The following is a 19,821-nucleotide window of genomic DNA, read 5'->3' as shown; positions in this document are numbered from 1 at the left end:
GGCATTTTAACATTACAAAATTTAAGAAATATTAATGCTTCTTTACAAGGAAGAAAGGAGTAAGGGCAAATGGATTTTCTGTATTATTTGTTGTAAAGACTCTTACTGCAAAATGAATTTTATTTTCTTATTTTGTGCGTTGCCATGTATTAACTGAAAAGCAAAGGGAAGCTGACAAAAATCTATACAATTCTCAATCATCCCTGTTACTTTCAGGGACAGTAATATAACCAAAATGTCGCAATCAGAAATGCAGAACAATATCCTAACCAGGTAAAGTAACAAATACTTCATGGGGCAGTTACCTATGAGCACAAAAGTAGAAAGGTATGGAAATAATACTTGATCAAGAAACTTTCTTCACTTTGCAAACATTCTGCTGTTCCCTCTGAGATGTTGTAAAATAGTAGATGGCAAAATAAGCTTCATTTATCATCACACTGAAGCATAATTTGCATTTTTATATCATAATGTAAATAACTGTTGTCCATATGGCTAGAAAATAATATTCTAAAAGCCAACATTTGTTAAATGAAAAAAGTTCTTCAAATTGTTCATTCTACTTTATACCTAAAAAAAAGACTAGGATTTAAGACAAAGCATGTTTTTATATATATATGCATACATATATGATTTATATGGAATCATTTTCTCTTCTTTGGTTTTATTTTTCCTTATTAATAAGATGCCACAAATATGAATAAATTTGATATCTAAATTGTCATACTGAAAATGTCAGTTAAATAGATAAAAAAATAAAAGTTCTCTCTTACTATGAGGAATAAGTATCTATCTATGCACAAAAAGGCATTATGTTCTTGGGAGGACAACCTGTCTGACTATCAGGCAGAGCTGAAGCTCATCTGAAATCCCGTAATAAAAGCATCTTTTTGCAGACCTTATGAGGAATAGCAAACATTTATTTAGCCTTGAATATATTAATTCAGAAAAGGAATCTTAAAAAAAAAAAAAAAAAAAAAAAAAAAAAAAAAAAGCTAACCTTCTGGGGGAGGTTACTCTGGGGGAAGGAATACTCAGAATACTACTATATAGAATAAAGCCAATCTTACTGCATTTCAGCAAAGTAAAAACTGCCTTCTAGTCTAAGCTAGTCTAGTCTAACCTGAAACAAATGGAACAAAATATAAATCACAGTTTTGCAAACTCCTGTCTTGATAATCTAGTTTCCAATACTATACATGCATTTTTCCACTTGACCTGGTATTAGCTACACATGCCATTTTCTTTAGCTTACCTTGCTCTTGCTCTTCCTTGTGCATCCAAATCAACAGTCGGTACTCCAACACGAACAAACCGTGTGAAGAGGGACTGCTCCATGTTGGAGTATTTTTGAAAAGCCATGTTCTTAATGACTGGTGGCAACTGGTGATGGTCACCAATCATAATCCACCGCTTCAAACGACTGAATCCATCCTGAGGGTTCTAGAATTAATTACATAATTGTAAGTATTACAATATAATCAAGGCACTCAATTACAACATGTTAATAGTCAAATTAATTGTCTAAACCCTAAATTTTATTCTTAAGCTACACTGAACTGCAATCATTTTAAAGACAACTATTAACTTCTTTCTAATCTCTATGTTGCCTGCCTTTCAAGTGTTTTTGTGGTTCATATGCTTCTCCTGTTTACCTCTAGAATTCTCACATTTTCTCTTCCATGACCAAGATGTGTCACCATGGCTCTTGGACTGAAAGCCCTTCAGTATGTTATGCATAGCTGTTTCCAGTTCCCCATCGTCCTCTGTGTACCTACGTTAAGTACTGAGAAAGTTCATGAAGGACTATTTTAACAGAGGGATGTAAAAGGAACAGATGTGTGGGTAACATTACCCTGGAATCAGAATCCTGAAGATTTCTGACTGCCAGTTTTTACAGTTCTGACCCTGTTAGTATAAACACTCCTCTGATATTTCCCTGTCTCCATGGGAGAACTATTCAAGACAGAGCCTGAAGCTCCTTTTCTTGCCACTTAAAGAACTCTGAAGCCCTCTCTGATCAGGGAGCAAGGAGGGAAACTGCACTCTGGACTGTCCACCTCATCAAGCCTGAAGATTCCTTAAGAAAGGAAGAAGATGAAAAATATTTTCAATAGCTGGGAAAAACACTATTTCCTTTTCTCCAAAAAAGATTATTGATTTGGAGAAGTCCAAGTATACTACATTCTGCTCTTATCATCAGTTTTAATCTCAGACAGCAGAGAGCTCTCTGATTTTTTTTTTTTTTAAAAAACCTTCTTGCTCTGAATTACAAGTGCAAGAAATCAAGTACTACTACTTTGTAAGCCTATTTTTTTTTAAAACAACCAAAAAAACCAAACAAACATAAACAAACCAGTCTCAATTCTCAGTGACTATTTGAATGGCTCCTCAAAGAATGATCATGGGATATCCCACAGAATGTAGCTTTATCATAAAAAAAAAAAAAAAAGTTTTGCCTTCATTACAGAAGTCTTCAGCTTCTGCATTGCTTATATATGCAGAAGCCCTTATATATGCAGTGAAGGCCCTTTCCCTTCACTAACCTGATGCATCATGTTATTCAGTATTCATTCAAATAGTTAAAAAACACTACATGATGATTATTTCACTAAATGGAATAATCTCATTATAAATGAAAACTGTGGAAAGAGCCATGCAGGAATTATTCATTACGCAGCACTACAGTAGCATTAAATTCAAGACTGCCAAAAGGCAAAAACAACATTCTGGAGTATAACACTTGTCTTTGAACAGAGATTTAAATAACCTAAGCTTCTACAGACCAGCTTGCATGAGAAGCCACCCAAACTACAACTTATGCTTACATACTGTTATGACACAGAGATATCTAACTAAGCAGAAATCTCCTTATATTTCAGTTTCCCTAATTTCACTGCTGTTCTAGAGACTACAGTGAGGGCTCATCAAGTCCACAGGACATAAAGAAACCAAGTCCATTCCACTTTATTATTGTAATTGCTGAACTAATAAGTGAAAGAGAGCAAAACTGTTCCTGTTTTATGACTTGCAAAAAGCTTCAAGTTTGATTGCTCTCCATACGCCGCCCAAAAGACAGACTCCTCTTCGGAGTTCAGGCCATATTTGGGGTTTAGATGGTAAAATAACTAGTTGCCTCCCTGCTCTGAATTATCAAAACTCGGTCATCTTTACCAAATCAAAAAGGTGAAGAAGAACCATGTTAATGGCCCCAAAACAGAAGAAACCTGCAGTAAGTCTGAACACAGGACTTGGTCTTTAATAGCAGTATCTTGGATACACACATTCTTTTGTACACTAGGCCCATACGGAGTTGCTTTCCTGCAACTGTATTTGAACTTCTATTGTTAAGGAGCAAAGCGAAAAATTATAAATCTAACCAATATTTCATGGAGTTTCTGTCATGCCTTTTTCAACTGACATTAAGTTTCCTTTGGAATGAAAGTCCGAGCTTGGATGTGGTTTTCTAGAGGAATTTAAATCATTGTTTTTCAATAAAAATATTTGCTCCAAGCAAAACATCTAAAACGGAAACTTACTTCTAGAAAATGAACAGTCTCTGTATTTTTTTAGAAAGCCACAACACTAAGAATCAAACAAATAACACACACTGTTTTAAGTTTCACCAGCTTCCCACACATCATCTTCTGATTTGCAGCTAAAGAGTTTGCAGAGTTCCTGAGGGAGCCCACACTTCCCTTCCAATGGTGAATTTTTATCTCACATTAATCTGAGATTACAGAGATAACTTGAAAGGGGTTGAAATTGTCATTTAAGCTACTGGTGTATAAGAAGCACTGTTTGTTTACTTAGGAAGGCCTACAGCTCTTAAAAGTAGGTGGTGATGCAGCTCAAGCTCAGGATGCCAAAACCAACCCCAGAGCTGAGCCAACAATCTTCACCAGCGGCACAACAAATTTAAAGACAGGCTGATCTTAGAAGGATAAGAGTAAATGTTTTTAGGGAAAGATATGCAACTGTAACAGTGTTAGCCCTCTACTACATCAATCCCTTACGTTACAAGGGTAGGAGACATTTCTTTGCATACAGAGCTACTGCTTTCTAAAGACTGTCCTATAAACATACCACATGTCACACTAGCTTCAGTTTCCTTCCTTCCTTGCATTAACGGCACCCTTCCAACTGCAAGACTTCTATTCAACCATATCACATACACATTCCTTTTATAGCTACCAATTATTGGTTTGCCAAACAGCGTAAGCAGCAGTTGATACCAAACCAAGCATTTACCAACTTAGCTAAATAAAAGGTGCAAAATTATTGGCCCAAAGCAGACATAGTAGAAACAGTAACTTTTTGTTGTTTGCTGTTTTTGTTTTTTTTTCTCTCCTTGTGGTGTTATCATCATTAACATCACTTAGAATGTCTCCTCTTTACTTGGCTACAGTTTTCCTCAAAGTTGTAGATACTTGGTATCCACTTTATCTCTGTTATTTTTGACTGAAACTGAACAAGCAACACTGGCAGTCAGGATGACAGAGAGCACTTATGATCCTGGGAAACAAAGTTAGAGCAGTTATTTCATAAAAACTGTTAAAAAATATTATTTATTACAACTAGCAATGACTTAGCAATATGTATTAAATGAGAAAGAATACAAGTAAGAAAGTGACAAAGCTAGTTCACTTAAATATCTTCATGCTTCCAAAGTGAAACCCTGATAGCACTACTACTTAGTCGCAGGTAAGTAAGACAAACAACTAACGAAGAATAACATGAGAATTCTTACTGTCTGCTCAATGGGAAATACAAGTTCTATTTTACTTTCTGCACATGATACTTTCCTTTCAATATTTGGTATTGTTCAAGAACACAGACTTTCAATTACCATTTTTTTGTAGCATGTTTTATAATTTAGGTCTGACCTGCAACAGGAGAGGTATAAAGGTCTCTATCTCCAGAATCTGTGCAGACTCCTCCATTAAGATGTTGTCATACTGAGAAAATAAAAATAGAGATGCCTATCAGCCAAGTAATACAAGTCAATGTTGTTATTCAACCTACCAAAAACAAGCATCAATTGCTTATTTAGGAAATTAAAGTTTTTTTCATTAGTAGGACAATTACAGCAACGTCTTCCTTTATAGGCAAAATATCAGTACTACTAAGTCAGTGCCAGTGGGTGAAATTCTACTACATCAATGGCAAATCCATCTGTACCTATCAGGCTTTACATCTAGAAAAAAAAAAAAAAAAAATCAATGACTGAACTACAGGATATGCTTCCCATATGCCATAATCCATCCCTGATGGAAAAGCATTCTACAGTGGAGCAAACTAATTTGGAATTCTTGTAGTGAATTAGAAAAGGTGCCCTTTTGTGATCCAATGGAGTCCATTATAGAAGAAAAATACAAAAGAATTATTGGTGGTAATTTTTTTTTTCCACATCTGTCGTAAATGAATACTTAGGGTTAACACTGCAGAGTGAAAATAGCACTGCATTATAGCTATTTTTCTCAAACTGATCATTTTTTAGGTAAGCAAAGTTAGAATAGACATGTTTTTCCCCAATTCATCCTTTATTTTATCACCCAATCATATCACTGCAGTTCACCTCATATGGCAAAGCTAACTTATTTTTATGCGCATACACTATTAAGCATTTCAATATATGTAATTTAAAAGCAATCTCATATTTTACTTACAGAACCAGAAGTTAAAATTCTCTTCTCTAAAATTACAATTAAAAACAGAGGTAAAAATATGCAACTCAAAATAATCTAGATGCAAAGAATTAAGAGAGATAAAGGTCTAAATGAAGCAGGGGGAATGACTAAAAGAAGAAAAAAAAGTGTAGTATCACTAATGTCATTACTTTGAAACCTAATTCAACTAGGTCGTGTCGTTTCAGAGCAGCGTGGGTACAAGTCATAGCAATGATTTTTGCTTCTTTCACCAACAGATATTTGGATCTATCCAGGCCACTGCGGAGAAGTTCAAATGCTCTGAATTCCTGTTGTAGAAAAAAGAAATTTTGAAGAACAGAATTAAAAAATAAATAAAAATACTGCTTATGAAACATATTCACTGAAACTATCTATCTGTCCACATTTTTAGTAAAATTAAGCAAGAAAATTATGAATATGTACTGTTAACAATTCCATCTTGGATTTTTATCTATTCATTTGTATCCTAAACCTGGAGACAACAGGATTTCAAAACATAAGCTTGTTAAAGTATATCCAAGAATTCTGCAACCTGTGTGCATATGAAAATTCTCAGACCATTATTCAGTTGACTCTCAGGAGCCCTCCCCTAAACAATTTTGCTTTACTGGTTCTTCGTATTTTCATTCTGTCCTCCACTCCCCTCCCTTTTTTAAACAGCATCATAACATCACATCTAATATTAGAAAGGCCAATACAGGTAATATGATGAAAAGATACCCTGATAACCCTTACCTTAGAGCTTTTAAAAGCCTCTCAAGCAATTTTGGGAAAAAAAAAAGATAAACCATTTATGTTACACTTTTAGGTTATCTGACTAAAGGCAAATCACTGTAAATACAAAGACCCTGTAAGGATCAAGGGAACAGTGAGTGATAAGTGCACCAACTTTAGTAACATAATCAGTGAAAAAGAAGCACATAAAATGTGTGCTTCTCAGGCTTAAAATAAAACAGATTAGACCCTTGTCTCTATTGTGGTGGACACCTGAATTACTCAAAGAGGGAAGTTCTCACCTGAATGCCGCCCTGCAATCTAAAGAAGGTGCCTAAAGGCATATATTGCTTTTAGGATTTAGGGCAAACTGTATTTCGCAACTGCGTAAACTTTCTTTAGGATTAAGCAGATTCATTTACCTTTCACAGTTACACATCACTTACCTCAAGCTGAGTGAATATTTTCTTAATATGTCTAAAACAGCCTTCAGCAATCTCCATATCTTCTTCATAGGATTTGCCTTTGAAAATTGGTTGAGGAGCATTTGCAAAATACTGGTGAAAAGGAAAGAAACTGGACACGTCTGTAACATTTGGCAATTTTCCACCTTTAACTTTCACTTTGCTGATATATTCCTCCCAACGGGACATTACCTATAGTAAACAAAAGTGTCATGCAGATGTGTTTTTAATGTAGTGAAGTCATTGGACAGTTACCATCTTGCACACTTACTAAATAAAATAACTGCTTTTAATCACAAAACCAAGATGTCTACATTAGCATTTGATCTTGTATCAGGAGGACATTTTCAAAGCTGTGGTGCAGTGTGTCGATGTTGGCTGGATGCCAGACCTACACCCAATAACTCTATCACTGAACCTCCTCACTAGGATGAGGGAAGAAAATACGATAGAAAAGCTTGCAGCTCAAGATAAAGACAGGGAGATTACTTACCAGTAAGCCAGAGGCAAAACAGACTTGACTTGGTGAAAATTAATTTAACTTAATGTCAATTAAAAATGGAGTAGGACACTGAGAAACAAAGACAAAACTAAAAGCACTTTCTCTTTGCACCCTCCCCTCCTTTCCAAGCTCAACTTCACACTCTTATTCCTGACCCTTCAACCTCCTTTTCACCCTTCCTGAAGAGCTGTTCCAGCATGGGTCCTTCCCCTAGGGTGCAGTTCTTCAGAAAACAACTTCTGGCCAGGAGCCTGCTCCAGCATGGGTTCTCCAAAGGCTCCAGCTTTCTTTAGGATACCTAAAGAAAGGGTACCGCCTGTTGTGGCATGGACCTCCACAGAGTGGAGTGTGAGTATGTGTTCTTTTGTGGCCCTTTAGAGACTGACAGAGGACAGCCTGCTCGACTATGCAGTCTATGGAGAGGACAGTCCTCTCCATAGACTGCAGGAATTCTCTGGCACCTGGAGCACCTCGTCCCCTCCTGCACTGACCGTGGTGCTTGCAGGGTTGTTTCTCTATCTCCTATGCCCCTCCCTGTCTCCCCAGCCATCAGTCCTCTTTCACAGCTGGAGCGATGTGAGATGTTTTTTCATCCTTTTTTAAACATGTTTTCACAGAGGCAACACCAGCATCACTGAATGGCTCAGCTTTGGCCAACAGTGGGTTTGTTTTGGAGCCAGCTGGAACTGGCTCTGTTTAACCTAGGGTCAGCCCCTGGCTACTTTTCACAGAGGTCACCCCAGCAGCCTCCACCTTCTGATATTAAAATCTTGCCACATAAGCCTAACGCACAAGCAAACTTCCTGATCATCTCTACTTAAAATACTTTGATTTAAATGCCAAACTGGATTCCTTCAGGAGGAAATTAAACCAGAAAATGTGCTTTAGTAGTGCTCCTAGCAGTCTCCAACACTTAAATGAATGTTTAATAATGTTTAGGAACACACTACAGCTATCCCAAATTAACTTTTCTAAAAATACCTGTAGTGTGGGGATTTGGTCCTAAGTACCATTCCCCAAGTCTGCTTAAGCCATATTACTTGCTAACGTGGACACGGTCAGTGACAGGTACACGGAGGGGAATGAAGGATAAACAATATACATAAGATCACTGTTCTGTACACTATGCATCTTATTTTAACCATAAAAGCTTTCTAGAAGGAACATTAAGTAGCTGATCTACTGTTTGTCTAAAATACAAAGCATCCCACAGATTTTATTTGAAGGAGAAACTCCAGGTTAGAAAATTTGCCAGTAGTCATAAAGGGCAGGAATGCTAGCCTGATGACTCACAAACTAAGAGGCAAGATTTAAAACAATAGCAATACAAATAAGTAATGTTATAATTATGGCTTTAGCTATTATTGTATTTTGAACCACCAAAGAAAATGCTGTGTGGTTTTGTTCTTTTAAGACTCAATCCTGAAAAATTCACTGTAATTTTTATAGTGTGTTTCCAGAGACTACATTGAGGTCATGTAGTCTCTGTAAAGCTATTTTAGTCCTTACTTGGTATAAGAAAAAGTGGCCAGCTGTTTCACAAGTGTAAGAAACATCTCCCGGGACTCCAAGACTCTCTTGCAATCGCCCAACCTCTCGTAGAAGTTCAAGTCTTCGAGCCAGAACATAATTAACTCTTCCATACCTACAAAACGAATTAAGGTTAACATATTTTGTATTTCAATTTATTTAATCCCAAGTGGTTTATTTAAGTATCACAATGCGATATCACACCTACTAGCAGCTTACAAAACACAAACGTTTGCTACCTGCTGACTATTTCTATCTTGATAAGCCCTAATAATTTACAAAGTCATGTAAGAACTATTACTGTAAAAGAAGTTTTTTTATCCTATCACATCATTAAAAGTTTCATAAATATTAGTAAAAATATTCTCATAACATGAAAGCATTACTTCCTATGTGCTGTTTAGGAACCATTAGACATTATACAAGCATATGCAAGTTACAGAAGTCTATGGACCATCCATCATAACTGGAACCGATAACCCAAGTTTCTATGCAAGTCTATCTTCCTTTGGTGATATACAAAATGCCTTGCAATAATGCTTTGACCACTGTAACAGACAAGTCTGCATCCACACATAGGAAGTCCTGTACTCAGAGCTGTCCATTGAAAACCTTTTATAGCTGATTAGTTTGTAACTTACTCCTTCCAGTCTGCTTTTTCTTATCTAATTCATTCCCAGCTTTTTTCCTCCCCTTTAAAAATAATTAAAGTAATAATTTAAAAAAATCACTATCACATTTATTACATCTTCATTTTAAGATAACAAATATGAAAACTGTTGGAATTACAAATGAGGGAAACAGGGCACTTTCTTTTAAAAATGCAGATTAGTTAGAACCTCAAATATGAATAAAGGCTAAATTTTGAGTTCCTATAAAACTTACTATTCATAAAAGAAACTTTCTGCACATAAAAAAAAAAAGACAATCCCTGGGACATCAATGGGTTCTATTGTCTTATTTACAAAAGTTAGAAAAGCTAAACCTAGTGATTTTAATTTACTAAGACACAACTGACAATCATATTGTCAGCAACTGGAAAAAACAAGTTTCTCAGGAACTAGGACAGTTAAGATCATCGCAATGTTATTTTTTTTTCCTTGAGCAAAACCAATCCATCATTATTACAAGTGACTGCAACCATTTTTTTCCACACTTCCCAATGTCCTCTTACTTCTCACAGTTCAAGTCATACGCCCGCCCTCTTTTATATATTCATTCTTTGCTACAAAAGTTTTCTTTAGCTGTGATTCCCTTTGTTTCTTAAGTGACAGTACCAGTTTAAACAGCTCCTCTGTTTAAACATTTTATGCTGGCAAAACTCACTATTTTGCTGTGTCTACTGCGGGTGCAAAATAGGACAAGAAGCTTGCAAGCAGAAGTTCTTTTAAGTGGTACTGTGCCTTCTAAAGCAGCCTAACACAGAAAACATGAATTCCAAAGCAACTTAAAAAACAGTAAAATAAATACAGAGGCATATAGGAAATAAACTTCTTGTCTGGAATTACTCTGGAAATTAATGAAAATAGACAAAACAGAACATCTCAGAAAAAACTCCTTTTAATGATGAACACTATAGTTCAAGGAATATTACTAAATAGACATTACTAAATAAATATCTACTCTGACATCATTTCACTAAGTTCTTGGTTATCAAATTTCTGGGAAAAAAATTATATCAAATGATTCATATTAAAAAAAAAATCCCAAAGTATTTCTTTTGCAAAATGAAACTCAAAGATGTATATGTGAATAACTTCTAGTGACTATATATAATTTTTCCTACAACTTCTAGAAGTCAAGGTATTGCTATAACATCACAGTCCAGTTATTTCCAGTGCATGACCCCTATACCCTCACTTGCATTTATGAATGTGTGTAATCCTATTGACGTCAATTGGACTAACATGTAATATAAAACATACAAGTGTTTACCAGAACAGGTTCTCAAGTCTTTGTACTTGATAGCTTGACTTATGAATGTATTTTGCAAAATGTATTACTTAACAATGAAACAAGCAATTTTGTTATTAATTAATATTCTTAAGAAGTAGGAGCACCAAGTTTTACTTCACAGTTACACATACACAACATTCAGTACACCAGCAGAGATGCTATCATATTTGCACAAAAATTTAACTTTATCATTCAGATTTCTCCCACAAAATAGGTCAATTTTATAAAGCACGTGTGTACATATAATATAGTGAACTACTTTTACTCAAGCAGATGAATTTGTGAACAAGCAATTGCCTGATTTTGTCATTTGGCTACTGAATAAAAATCAAAATTACTTAACCCTACATTGAAAACAAGCGTACTCTACATAACTGCAATTCAATGGTATGAGAAAGGTAAAACTTGCCAAGCATAGCCCCTTGCTCAATGACAAGGGAGGTAGAATGGATTCAACATGCGGGTCTCAGCTACAATACTTATACAAGCTATCATTAGCACCTCCTTTCTCACCTGCTGAAATCTTTCTCTGTCTCTAATTCCTCTTCTCCATGACCCAGACGCAGGAGGTGGCGTTCATCAATGTCTAGAGCCATGATTTTTTCAAACAGCTGGTTCAAGGCCTAAAGATTGACAAGAGCAGGAGAAAAGGTAGCTTTTAGAAACCCTTGCAGTGAAAACCAAAGAATTACTTGTAAAACAGTCAGCAAATAATGCCTATTTTGGTATAACAAAAGCCAAAGCATACATGAAGTCAACACTGAAGCTAGATTGTGTTAATCTTGACAATGGACGTATCTGCCTGCTGAAGCTCTTGTCTTCACTTCCTTTATGCAACAATTAAATTTGATTTTACACCTTTCGTTAGATTACCTAGTCAAAAAATCTAGTTGATAAAGCCGTCAATTTATACATTTTTCCTCAAGAGGCACAGTTTACAACTAGCTTTTTTAGATCACTTTGAAACAATTGTTCATTTAACTCTTACTGTAAATTAGAAGAGTCTGGTGGTGATTGACAGGTACCGTGGCTATTCCATATGGATAAATACATTTTGCTGAACTTAAAGGTTTGCTGTGGCTCCTGCCTTAAACTCTTCAGTTTTCTAAAGCTGAGAATCCACAGCTCAATTCAATGTATTCTAAAAGAGCTGAGTCTATAAGCACTGTAACATCAAACCACAAAACTGAGAGTGAAGTACAAGCAGAGCTTGTTCACTTTTAAGTCAAATGGAAGTCATGCAAACACGTTTAAGTACATAGTCAAGGCACAGGAAACAAACCCTGCTGAGGTACTATTTTATTTCCTGAAGTGCAATTTCAGATACTCACATCAAAAATTATTTACTTTCTTTTCTCCACAACAGAAATGCTCTCAACTCTAATACCAGTTACTCACCCACAACCCGTTGCGGACTGGCCTGTATTTTCCAGGTTTTAACTTACCACCAAAGCAAAGCTACACTGTTGACCAAAGAACGGTCAGTGGAAGTACCTGATCTTACTCTGACGAACAAAGATGAAATGCTTTCCAAATGGTAAGCTCAGTTAAGATAGCTGATAAAGGAGATAGGATAGGCTACTTAGGGAGACCAGGAAATGATGACTGTAGTTTTCAAAGAAACCCTTCAAAAGCACAGATGGCTTTAGAATAAGAATCTATAATACTATTATTATTATTTTATATATGCTCAAGAATTAGCAGGCAGACTCCATCTCTTACGAACAAGAAGCAAGCGTTCATCTGAACAGGCCATTCTACCTTTCCTGCCTTTCCTTGGAAGGATGAAGCACGGAGCAACTGGTGCCTGAGAGAACTAGTTAGTACAAGTCAAGTTTGGCACGCATGCAGTAAGTGTGCAATTGTAAAAACTGTGCAGATACTTTTTTTCAGAATACTTCCTAATTTCTATCCCGTAATGAGGTAAATATCCGGAAAACCTCTAATAAATACCTCAGAAATACTATCCTTAAATTCAAAATTTTCATGGCGTATTTTAGAATTAGCAAATCTGCTCACAAGCTAACTTAAGCTTTCATTAGTAAGAAACAACTGCAGTCCTGAACATACTGATTCTCAATATCCGCTGCTCTTCTTGATTTTAACTACAGGAAAATTTCATACATGAAATATCTCACCTGATTAGAGTGAGTAACTATAAGAGTTCGTTGTTCTGGGAAATTGTGATAAAGATTGGATATTATCTGGACCGCAACATCAGTTTTCCCTGTACCAGGTGGACCCACTACCTAAAACCACAAAATAAAGAGAAGAAAAAACAAACAAAAAATGGACGATTTATAAAAATTCTGCACAGGACTGAAGTATAGCCTGTTGGGAAAAAAAAAAAAAGTAATCTCACAATCTCCAACAAAAAAAACAAGCAACAGTAACAGAAAAAACATGCTGTTCATCCCCAAGACAGGCTAAACATAAGGGAAAGAGTGAAAAAAAAAAGATACATCAAAGAAACATAACTGAGAAATAATGAGGTGAAGTAAAGAATAGAAGACTCCATTCTCTTAACTTACTTAAAAATCTACAACTGATGATACAACACCAAGAGTTAATGTTTTTAAAGGATCAATTATACCGACAACTTTAACAAATTTTACACATATGACATTTTAAAAGTGTAAATAAATATTATAAACAATATTACAAACATCTCAAGTGTAATTTCTTCAGTGTTAAGAAGCAAATAGCTGCTTTCATATATATATTTACACATAACAACATAAATTTTCTGAATAAAACAAGCATGATTTTCTAGCAATCTCATTGCTAGATTCAAAAACAAGTAGGATTGTATTTCTCAACCGTATTTGACAGGAACAAATGAATAATGACAGAAAATAAAACACAGGCTTATGCTGCATAACTTTTCTCAAGCAGTCTGCCTTCTCTCCTTGCAAACACAAACCAGGTGATTTCATCAAAAAAGCACAAATACATCCTCAAAAAAAGCTGATTTGGTCATTACTTTTTCGCTGTTGAACTACCAGACTCCCATTCAGTAACCTCTTCTTAAAAAATTAGTAAATATATTTTTAGCAAAAAAGTTAAAATTATACATATATACACACACATATAAAGACCATCTTCTCACAGATTCATATAAGCTGATGGAATATCAGGCACAGTAAGTTACTTCTTTAAAGCCCTCAAAACGTGAGACAGATGGTAATTATGATTCATTACATGCTGCAATAGAAAGTCATTTATAGCTCAGCAAATATTAAATGACACTAATAAACAGTATGCAGTGCTATTTTAAAAAATAAAATGAAAGCAAAAATTAGGTGACAGAGATACAACCTCCCCCTCATTGGCCCTGTGTTTTTTGTTTTTTGTTTTTTTTTAATTATATACTAAAAACGGTAACAAAGATTTTTAATTTCTCAGTCTTCTTTCCTGTTGACAATAATATTGATATAAAACAATACTCCTATTCACTGGTGTGGGTGTTCTTACACAAACACTCTAATTATGTAAAACCTAGCAGTTCAGATCACTGGGTTCATTCCAAAAAAAAAAACAAAACAAAAAAACAACCCACCACCCTCCAGCGCTGTTGAATAACCAAATTATTTAATTTATCACTGTGACATTTTTACAGCAGTCAAAATTAAAAACTCCTGATTTATGAATAAACCTTAAAGTTGGTATTCTATCAACATCGAGTACTGAAACAGAGAACACATCATACTCAAACACTACAAAGAACTCAGGAACTTTTATACATGGTTTAAGACATTATGAGTATCAGCACACCTAGTAAGGCAGTGACAAATGGCATACAATTCTACTGAAATTTATTTTCTCCTTTGTGTTGCACTTTTCATGTGCTAGCTACAGAGTGCAGAAGGAATAATAAAAACATAAGGGAAGGGAGAAGGAGGACTACTTACTAATGAGTACTACTACTAATAATAAAAAAAATAAAAAAAATAAAAAAAATTAGTATTAAACACCCATATAGTCCAAGAAGAGATTAACAGTACCAGAGAAGTCATTGCACTGAGGAGTCACTAGTAGGACAGACTGTACTGCACTGGAATGCAGGCACTTGTAGTCAGCTAAGCCTTGGAGACCTTTGCAGATATTCGTTGTTCAGAAATTACTTTCCTAACAAATCTACAACTCTTTTACAGCTTCTTATATCTAGAAGTCAGCAGGATATAAGGGATTATAGATTAAATTTCAGAAGACAGAAGAAAAAAGCCCCCTAAGGACAATTTAGTAACTTTCATTTTCTTCAATGGAGCTAGACCAAACTAAAAATGATGCAAGTACTTTAAAACAGAAAAAACAGACACACATAGCAAAAGCTAAAATTAGCAATCTAAACAGTCTAAAATTAGCAATTCAAGCACTGAAAAAGTAAATTTTGATTGTTGTGGGAAGTCTTCAGTCACTAGGACACAGGATCCAGTTATACAGAGATCAAATGTGTTTCCGAAGCATGATTTAGTGAAGACAGGAGGATGTTGAACATTTGTTATTTTCCTATATTTTAAGCTACTAATAGAGTAAGTACCCTCAGAGAGGCTACAGAAATAGGCATTTCAGATATTTTATTGAATGTACCTGAAGCTAGAATCAAGTGATAGCATAAAATGTTTAAAATAGGTAAATAAATGAAAAATTCTTACCATAGTTAGCCCGGGCTGCATTCCTGCTCGTATAGCTTCAATTTGAGTATGGGTAAATTGAATAGTATTGCTGTAACAAAGAAAATGCACAGAAAATCGACGTATTTTGACAACAGTTTTTGGTAAAAGCAACTGTTTAAACATTTTTAAGCCAAACTAATTGGCTATATGTTTCTCCAACTACATGCCTACAAATATTTATATAAATTAAACCAAAATTACAATTATCTTCTTATTAGACCTGGCAATTTTTCAATTTCTAAGCAAGACTGTAAATCACAATGGCCACGTGACAACAAAATCATCCCACTTAAAATGATGTCCTCAGTTATTATCGGCTAAGAGTGCCACAAAATTATTTAACTATGATTCTTTTTAATCCTATAGTAATAGCGTGACATGCTGAAGTTAAATGACTTTACTACATTACCTGGATATAGAGAAAATGTAATGACTTTTTTCCTTTCTCCTTTAAAAAGGCAATTTGACAAAGGATTGTCAAAAAAAAATCAATTTCAGATCCTGCTATTCTTCAAGCAAGAAGAGTTCTACCAAGGCTCTTCCTACTTCGCACACTGTAAGCACATACTTATGCCACTCATCTGAAGTAGGAGCAGACCTAAGTTAAAATACTTACACTATATAAAGAGAGTCTTAAGTATATGTATGGATTGATTCTTAATTAATTGCATCAAATTATTGCTGATGCTATAATAAAATTCCTTTGCAAAGTGATAAGTAAAGGAATTATTTGTAATGGAATTTTATTATAAGTCTTTGTACGAAGAGCTAGCTACCTGTTACTGTAATTACTACAAAACAGTTTAAGCATGATCAGCACTTCTTTGCACTGATTAAGTGTTCAGAAAATCCAGTAGCCAGGTTTCGCTGTAAAGAAAAAGTTTTCCAAAAAAACTGCTAAATTCCAAAAGGTGCATTCCTCCTAACACATTCATACTCTTGCAGATATCATAGCTAGGAGTAGATGTTATACTCCATTCCAGTCCCCCTCACCCCTACCCCCATCTTTTAACATGCAGGTCTTCACCTCTAATAGATCCACAAGTCATTTATTTCATGAATAGGGTCACATGTTTGTTCTGTGACTGTGCATACAACTTAGTGTTCTGATGATACACAGTATTTCACATTTCTAAATGCTTTTAAAACATATTATTGAAAATAAATGGAAGCTTTTAATGTATTTCGTTCATGTAAGAGACCCTTCAGATTCCAGTGTTACAGAAAAAACAAGTATTTTGCATACTCATACAAGAAAAATACTTATCCACCTCTGTCCTTACTAAGCTCTCAACTGTTATAAAAAGTCATTAGTTAGAAAAGATCAGTAGAGAAAACAAGGGCAACTGCATGAAGCATTAACTTTTCCAATACTAATATTCAAAGTCCTAACAATACTAAAAGCTAGTCTCTCTCCATATTTTTCAATGGAATAGTTTTAAATAGAGAGTGGATAATAGAGTACTTTGATTTAAATACAAAGCATAATAGTCTCATATCCAAATCTTTTTTTGGTAATGAAATCAAAGTGACATTTAATTTATGATGTACAACATGATATTTTGAGTTCTGAAACTGAACTGCTATGCATGTTAACATTTGCAACCAAGTCCACATGCATCTATTACCGTTTAGGTTGATTATATGGATATGGTCCCCTGTTTGGAATGACATGAGGCTCTACAATCAACGTTTTAGTTTCTTCTGTTTTTTCTTCATTCCCATCATCTTCTTTTCTTTTCTTTCCTTTACCTCCCTGTATTGGGAATGTTATCCTGTAACAAATAATATAAATTTACACTTCAACACATACGCTATGACACTGGATTGTCTTAGAATTTTTTAATTAAGAAAGTTTTTTTTGTCTTGTTTATAAAGATAAACTTTCACACAACAGGGTAACAGGAGATGAAGATAGCAAAATGTTGATGACTACATGGAAAAGAAAAAAAATATGTTGGTAAAGCAGCCTTTAAGAAAGCATATTTGACAAAAAGTATGTTAAAAGTGTACTTTACATAGCTATAAAAGGCAAGGGCAGTGCTGTGAGACAACTGGACGAACATTGACAGCAAAAAAATTTAGAAATAAAAACTTGAGGAAAGGGAGATAATTAAAAGCATTTCATGGTAGAAGAATTCCAACAGCAATCCAATCATCTTGATACAACAATGCAGACATTTTTAACATCGATAATCTCTTAGTCTCTTTAGAAGGCAAAGATATTGCAATAGGAAGAACAACAAATAGCTCTTCATACAGAGGAAAATCTGTATTTTGACCCAAGATCTGAAAATTAACAACAGTTCATCAAGGGAAACTGCATGTGGTAGCTTTTTGTGATTCCTTCAAACTATTACATTATTTATAAAGCGTTAGTACTTTCTCCACATACACTCTACGTGCCATATTTCAAAAAAGCTGTTAAAGCTTGTGAAGCTCCATGCAATGCAAAATTCAGTTCCAAAAGCACAAGAAAGCCAACAAAGAGGGAAGAGAACTTTCAAATCTAAAAATTAGTCACTAAAATTCTGGGATGGAAAACAGTACCAGTGAAACAAAACACCTAAATCTCACTTACTGGTCACAAAGGTAGGCATCCTATTTCAGAGACCATTTCTAAAATAAGGCAAGCATTATGGGATATCAAACTTTAACTGATGTTGAAATTGCTGTAATTTGCTTCAATGTGACATATAAGGAAATTTTGTAAATAAAAATCACTAGGCTGAACTTGAGGTGGGTAGGTACCACAACCAACAAGGGAATACTATGTGTCTTGATTCTATTTCACACTTGCTTTTCTCATAAAACCAATAGGCTGACCTACAAGTAACAAAGACGTATGTTTGTACAGAACAGCTAAGATGGTCCTGAGTCTAACTGTAGTATACAGCTACCTCAATTATACAATTAAGTCTTGATACTAACATATGAACACATATTCTTAAAAGAAAGAGCACCTGACTTCAACCTCTGAACTCAACTGCACGTGACAAGGCAGAAAGAATACCAGATGAAGAGTACTTGAAATTTTGAGATCACCTGAAGGGCGGCACTTGCAGATCTGGATTGTCAACAGTCACTTTAATATTATACCCAGGAAAGCTAGCTTTTAAGTGATCAATGGACAGGAAAGTGTCATTAAAATCCAGAGATGCAATCTGATTTGGCATTTTTGAATAATGTGCACTACTTGGGTCTCCATATCCAAGAATGATATCATGCAGCCAGTCAGGAACCACACAGTCTGTGTTCATCAAATTCCTAATAGTCTCCAGAACAGCCTGTAAATTGGAGAAGGGAAAAAAATCAAAAGATTGGAGGGTGACTTTTTAACTGAGGAAGTATGACATATTGAAGACTAACCAAGTTATTCCTGCATGTTAGCATGTATCAATCTTTCACCGACAGTTATTTTTTAGACGAGTCAATATCTATACAGTGCATATATGCAAAAACTAAAACAGTGTAAAATTCCTAAGCTGTCCTGTCAGTGAAGAGCTACGAAAGAGCACACATTTCTGTTTCACGATCTTCTCCGGGACTTCCAGAAGGCCATTCTGTTTGTATCACAAATGCATTAGAATTTCTGCATGCTTATAACATAGGAATATAAGCTTATAGCCCTGGATCGCAGACGCCTTGACCCCAAAGGCCAAACACAACTAATCTGTATGCTATCTCTTGAAAGACTGAAATTAAATTATAATTTTTTTTTTTTTTTTTTTTTTTTAAAATCAATGCTCAAATGAATTAAGATTGTTCTTATTTTCAGTTACTCCAGCACTTAGCTGTAGGAAGAAATTAACATCTGCTGATGGGCTCTGAGATCCTAAAGTGGTCCAACTCCATTTGGAAAGGCTACGTACACATCACTAAAATGAACTAATTTCAGTCAGGAAAACTTCATCTGAATGTGCTAAGTGTCAAAGAGCAGTACCTTACCTTGAAGTTGTTTTCTTTTGGTTTTCTTCTCATTATAATATTAAATGTCTCATAGACATCTTCTGCTCCATTTTGGATTGTATTGGTCATGTCTTGTTGATACTGGTTTGGGTCCAGAAATACTCTGTACGTTCTGCAATCCCCTTTCAGTCTAGGTTTGGGTTCGGGTCCTGCCCATAATGAAACAGTAAAATTAGAATTTGACATGTTGCCAAAAGTAGACTAGCACCCAGATAAATGACCCATAATCACTTCTGAAATGTATTTTAAACATATTCATATAATTGTTTTCTGCACAGCATTTCAAACATTGTTTCATGTTTTTACACCATTTCTAGTTG

At 35.0% G+C, this 19,821-nt stretch overlaps 1 protein-coding gene across 2 annotated transcripts in view; it reads right to left on the bottom strand.

Annotated features, from left to right (window-relative positions):
- Positions 1-19,821, bottom strand: part of AQR (aquarius intron-binding spliceosomal factor) — a 57,776-nt gene that overhangs the window by 15,321 nt on the left and 22,634 nt on the right. For both annotated transcript variants that reach the window (XM_027457516.3, XM_027457517.3), the window contains exons 19-29: positions 19,481-19,650; positions 18,578-18,819; positions 17,161-17,307; positions 15,512-15,581; positions 12,995-13,105; positions 11,370-11,479; positions 8,880-9,015; positions 6,851-7,060; positions 5,840-5,977; positions 4,887-4,958; positions 1,256-1,443 (exon numbers count right to left, since the gene is read on the bottom strand). In XM_027457516.3, the coding sequence (XP_027313317.1) occupies positions 1,256-1,443; positions 4,887-4,958; positions 5,840-5,977; positions 6,851-7,060; positions 8,880-9,015; positions 11,370-11,479; positions 12,995-13,105; positions 15,512-15,581; positions 17,161-17,307; positions 18,578-18,819; positions 19,481-19,650 (1,594 nt within the window). The remainder of the gene's footprint in view (positions 1-1,255; positions 1,444-4,886; positions 4,959-5,839; positions 5,978-6,850; positions 7,061-8,879; positions 9,016-11,369; positions 11,480-12,994; positions 13,106-15,511; positions 15,582-17,160; positions 17,308-18,577; positions 18,820-19,480; positions 19,651-19,821) is intronic.

The sequence above is a fragment of the Anas platyrhynchos genome, chromosome 5 (assembly GCF_047663525.1).
Source record: "Anas platyrhynchos isolate ZD024472 breed Pekin duck chromosome 5, IASCAAS_PekinDuck_T2T, whole genome shotgun sequence".
NCBI classification, from domain to species: Eukaryota; Metazoa; Chordata; class Aves; order Anseriformes; family Anatidae; genus Anas; species Anas platyrhynchos.
Note: the sequence above shows the minus strand (reverse complement) of the source record. Positions and strands in the feature narration are given on the sequence as shown.